At 30.8% G+C, this 6,000-nt stretch overlaps 1 protein-coding gene across 4 annotated transcripts in view; it reads left to right on the forward strand.

Annotated features, from left to right (window-relative positions):
- LOC143237479 (centrosomal protein of 131 kDa-like) overlaps nt 1–4,629 on the forward strand; it is a 28,492-nt gene extending 23,863 nt beyond the window's left edge. For 3 of the 4 annotated variants that reach the window (XM_076476769.1, XM_076476766.1, XM_076476767.1), the window contains 2 exons: nt 384–601; nt 3,669–4,629. In XM_076476769.1, coding sequence (XP_076332884.1) covers nt 384–601; nt 3,669–3,801 — 351 coding nt within the window. In that variant the 3' untranslated portion in view covers nt 3,802–4,629. Of the gene's footprint in view, nt 1–383; nt 602–3,668 lie in introns of those variants that run through there. The other variant, XM_076476770.1, reaches the window with a different exon arrangement.
- The last annotated feature ends 1,371 nt before the right edge of the window (nt 4,630–6,000 follow it).

Consider the following 6,000-nt stretch of genomic DNA (forward strand, 5'->3'; position numbering starts at 1 on the left):
TTACAAGAAAGTTTTGTTTATATTTTATCAAATATTTTTCTTGATACATTTTGAACTGTGTTTGAACTTAGGTAGAATTAAATTCAGCACACAATGAAATAAACTGATGAATAAGTAATAAATGTATATATGAGTAAGCCTGCTTGGGGCATTGCCTTATGGACAAAAGGAAAGAAAATGTATTTTCGAGACTTACTAAATCATTAAAAAATCATATTTCTGACTAATTAACTTCCTAATTAAACTATATTTACTGCCTACAGCAGTTTGCCTTTCACATTCCTGTAGTTAATTTGTCTAACACTGGTCTGGTGAACTTGTGACATTAAACTGAGAAACCATTCATTTACTTAGCATTTCTTAATAGTATGTTTATTTTATAGAGGAATGAAAGTTTCATGAAGGAGAGAGAAAATGTTGTGGACATTATACGTCAGGAATTCTCTGCAGATCTAGAGCAGCTGAGGAAAGAAAAAGAAGGATTGGCCAAAAAAATCCAACAACAGAAACAATTACATGAACAGGAGTTGCAGAAGCTCGTGTTAGATCTTAAACTTGCAAAAATAAGTAATGAAGAAACTCTAGAAGAGCTTGATAACAGGTGTAATATTTACTCTCATTTGAAGTGTGAAATATACCTCCTATACATTGATTTGTTCAAAACTTCTCTTCATACTAACATTTTTAAGTTTTTGTTTGTTTTCTAGTGTGGTAAATCCAGGTATTAACTTCACATTTATATTAGATAGGTTTGCTAGATAACAGTAAATTCACCTAAGATATTGGTTATTGAGTAGTACTAAATCTCTTACTGAGTTGGTGTAAAATGAAGTAACAAGTTTAGACATAAAGTGAAATACAAAACAAACAACCTTCATTAAACACACACACAGACTGTGTACTTGCTGTTACTCACTTGTTACGATCATCTTTACTGGATCTCACTGCTTACTATTGAAGACTAAGTTTTATATTATACTAGCTAAATAACATTCCAGACCAGACTGACTAACTCAGGATGAAATTCCAACTAATATTAGCTAAATAACATTCCAGACCAAATTGATTAAATGGAACCTTCTTTAGTTTGCAAGAAACCTTTATATTTTCCGAGGTTGACTTAGTTTTCATGGGGCTTTAACCTATAGATATCATCTGTACAACCACTGAAGGACACTGCTATCAACATCCTTACACCTCATGTTATAATGAGTAGCATTCTTCCATTTTAGAAGCAACAAAGGAACAAATATACTTTTGAAACAAAGTCAACTTAATTGTTGCTTTGACCATGTTTCATGGAAAACCTGCTCATATTAGAGCAAAGAATAAATTAAAAATAAATACTATAGTGAATTTGAACTTTAGTCTCATAACATGCATCAGTTTTGTTACATTTCTTTGTACAATATTTTTACTCTGTTGCTGATCCATGCTTTGTACTCTTGATACCATTGTGTTTCCTTAAGTTTAGGTGTACTTTTACCACACAGCTGATATTATAAGAAATAAAAGTTTAATTAAATATTAGAAAGAACTATGTTTTGAAATTCACACAGGTTTCTATCAGTTGTATGCAGTAAAACTTTTATTTCATTCACAACATATCACCAGGTTTACCTGGTGTTATCAAGTGGTATAAAATAATTTAAAGCTAACAAAATTTAATTTAAAAAAGAATCACATGAGTGTATAACAATAGTAATATACAAGTGTGTGACTAAGCAATTCTAAAGTGTGTAAGTATTGAAAAATGTCCTACACACATGATAGAAGGAAATAGAAATAGATATGTATGAATATTTTTGTATTTGTTAAGAATTGGGTTATATTTTTTTATTAAAAGGGTTTCTTTTATTTTTCATCTACTAATGTTGTCTTCTCTTCTGATGACTTTTACGTAAAAATAATCAAAAAATGATCCTTCGTAGATGTGTTCAAAAACATTAGTTAAAGATTTCAAGTTTCTCATAATCAAGCAAGGAAGTTATCTGTTAGTCTCAACAATATAACAGAATTTGCATTTGATTGTCTACATATTTCCTGAAATATTATTACACTATGTAACACAAATTTTGTTCCTGGATAGTATGTGTTATTTCTTAATTGCTTATGTTGTAAAAACAGAAAATGGACATTATTCCCTTCAAACTTTGCTTTTGTGACCTGAGTAACGAAATTTAGAAATTAACCTATTTTCTATGTAAAAATTGGCAAATTTGCACATATACTTTCACATAAGAATAGAACAACATATGAATCAAAATTTACATATATTTATACTGAAGGTATACAAAAATTAACAAAAATGTTTGGAAGTGAGTAGTTCTTCGAAATTTGCAACTGTAATGTAAATAAATCACATTCACGTATCAGGCCCAAATATAGTCTTCCATCATGTTTTCATTAAATGTTCCCAGGTCACAAAAGTAAAGTTTGAATATCAAAATAGATCTTTTTCATTTTCTTTAGGCATAAGCAATCAGGAAATAACACTTTCTGCCCAGGAACAAGAAAAAGTAAACATTTTGTTACATAATGTTATTTGTATACCTTTAGGATTGCAGTTTTCCAGATAAAAATGTTAATTATACTTAGTGCTAATTTTATACTCTCTGGCTGTTTTTTATCCAGATTTGTTTGAGAGGAATAGTAAAATTCAAGTGACAGGAACATCTTTAAAATAATCGTTTTTTTATTTCAGTTTATGACTTACTTTCAAAAGAAACAATTACTTTATTAACAAGGGAGGGAAATTGTTTTGTACACAAAACTGAAATCCGAGGTTTTCTTTTTCATAAAATATTGATGTTAAAAGTTATGAAGAAGCCCTATTGATAAAAAAACATAAGTACAAAGTTATTGAGTTATATCTGTTTTAATTCCCTTCTATTTTGTATATAAAATATATTTCAATACTTAGACTTAGGCCTACAAGCTTTATTTATTATACTTAAATTTGACAATTTATTGAAAAATTATTTTGTCATTTATTAACTGGTCAGTCACATGCTTATATATTACTGTTGTTTTTGTCTCTCATATGATTTTCTTTTTAAATTAATTTCTGTTAATTTCAGTTGTATGCCACCTGATGATGCCAGGCAAACATGGTGAAACATTGTGGATAAAATAAACAATGATAGATAAAACTTTTGTGAAATAATCTGCCAGTAACAATTACACAAAAAAAACAACAATAACATATATTGAATACTGGAATTTGTTATTTTCCTTGCAATAGAAATATATTCTTACCCATATTTACAGTTTACCATCAATTACAAATTTTGTTTATATTTGCTAACATATCAAAATAGCAAGTGTTCTATAGAGGCTGTAAACATGATGATTTGTGTACAAGAAAATTATGAGCAGTCTGGTTTATTTTGTGTTCTTGAAGCTTAATTTTTCAAAATTACGTAAGAATTGTTAATTTGCATACAGGTAGAAATATTTTATATCTTGTATCTCCAAGTTTCCTAATATTTGTCAAAACTTTTGACATACTAAATTAAATTGTTGTAGAATTTTGATGAAGAAGAAAGGCAAGTTGCTTCATTTTTTTAATTCTAAGAAAATACAGTTTCTGTTTTATTGAATATTTCCAACTCCATGACACATTTAGAATTACGTTTTTATGATTAAAGTCCTTAATACTATTCCAGAGTGCGACATACCCTCAGTAAAAAAGAAACTGTCATCTCCCAACTCAGTTTGAAACTTGAAGCCTCAAAAACCAGAGCCAACCATCTTGAAAAACTTCTTGAACAACAGCGACAAGAACTTCTGGGAACATAGAATTTGTCCTTATTTTACCTGACAATGATAACAGTACTACAGCAGGACAAAATGTTCTAAAAGGAACAAATTTTAAAAAACCTTTGTACAAAGAAAATGACTTGAATTTTTAAGAAATCAGTATTATATTTTGTTTGTTTATAATTTTAATAAACGTGCTTCTATAAGTAAATCAAAATGTATAGTACTAAGTTAACCAAGTATTTCTTACATACTTCTTACCTCAGAAAAACATGTAGGTTCAAGAAGTCTTAGTTCTTACTGTATCATTGTCTAGTTTCTACTGATATATTCTAAGGAAATATCCAGTATATCATAATTAAGATATCAGTCACGAATTATATTTTTGTATATATTGAGTTTAACTGTACTCACAGCAAACAAAGTGCTTAACTTTAATAGTGTAGGCCTGGCGTGGTCAGGTGGTTAAGGCACTCGACTTGTAATCTGAGGGTTGCGGGTTTTGAGTCCCCATCACACCAAATATGCTCATCCTTTCAGCCATGGGGGCATTATAACGTTAGAGTCAATCCCACTATTCATTGGTAAAAGAGTAGCCAAAGAGTTGGCAGTGGGTGGTGATGACTAGCTGCCCTTCCCTCTAGTCTTACACTGCTAAATTAGGAATGGCTAGTGCAGATAGCCCTTGTGTAGCTTTGTGCAAAATTCAGAAACAAAGTTAATAGTGTAATGATGTCATAAAAGAGTGAGATGTTTAACCTATATAAACAATTTAGTATGGTGTTTAATTTGTATAAACAGACATGTATAAAACTTGGGTATTTATTTAATAAACATGTTATTTTTTAATAAAGATATTTTCTGCAACTAAAGGCAATTTGGATTTTACGGTGTAAATTGTTTTTCTGCTGTAGTTAGAAAGAATGGAGAGAATAATTCTCATTTCTTTCCAGATGTCCATTTGTATTTTCCAATACCATTAAATAGAAATTGTATTCCCATATTGTAAAGAATTATGGATCAACTTGGCATACCAGGACCATCCAGAAATGGGCCTGCAACAAGTCCTACCACAGCCATAAGTAAAGTGCTGCCTTTTGTAGCAGTTGAAAATCAACAAAAACGTATGTCATTGGTAAAAGTAGTTGCTTTTCCCCAGACAACAGTACACAAAATAATCAAAAAGTCTCACTGTCTGTAAGTAGTATGTATTTTGGACAACAATTTTGTGATGGAACCTTTTGCGATGGAAACTACTCAGCAAGTCTTTTGTCAAGATTTATGGATATGATGGCATGAACAGTACATGTTTAGCTTCAAATTTCTTTTTTAATATAATGTATTCAACCTCTATGTTACTATGAATTACTGCATCTATGATAGAAAAAGAACGTGTTGCAGTTGATTATACAAACATAATTGTGATTATTGCCACAGTTGTAGTTAGTTTCTAACTTAACCCACTTTATTTATGAATATTTATATATCTACAGGTGAGATGATTTGAATATAATAAGTGACAGCCTCAGAGGTCACATTGACGTTTATGTCGAAACCAGCCGCTTCACAAGAGATAACAGGGAGTTCCTTTGTCGATGTTACCAGTGGCCTTATCATTGTATACTGTACTATCAATTCCACATCTTCTGCTCTTCCTAGCTTCACCATGTGGTTCTTTGTTGTCCAGCAGTTTTATTCCCCTTAAGTGTTGATGAAGCCTCCTGTTGTTGCAACTTACATCTTACTAGTGCCAAGAAGATCAATGTCTTGCCAGTATGGTTGTACTAAACTGTATAAAGGGTATTCCCATGCATACTATCAGCTTCATTGTTCAGCTTTACATCAGTATGCTCTGGAGAGTGATGGTTATCACTATACAGTTGCTTTGCTCTTTTGCCATCTATCTAGGTACCAAATATATCTTTAATTTTATGCAGTACTGGCTGTAAGTTAGTTGCTAATATTATGTTGGTGGCAGTGTCTATAGTCATCACAGTATTTAAAGATGTGGTAATAAGTTTTTTCTGCTTCGCCATCTTTCTACATTTTTGTCTGGATTGATAAGAAGCAACCTAATATTGTGCTGTGTAATATTATTTTCAATATCAGTAAATCACGTAGTTATAAGAGTTCAGGACCTGCATGGCCTAATGGTTAGAATGCGTAACTAATCTGCAGGTTGTGGTTGATACTGACTGCCTTTCCTCTAGTCTATCACTTTAAAATTAGAAACAGCTA

This window comes from Tachypleus tridentatus, chromosome 13, assembly GCF_004210375.1.
Source record: "Tachypleus tridentatus isolate NWPU-2018 chromosome 13, ASM421037v1, whole genome shotgun sequence".
Classification (NCBI taxonomy): Eukaryota; Metazoa; Arthropoda; class Merostomata; order Xiphosura; family Limulidae; genus Tachypleus; species Tachypleus tridentatus.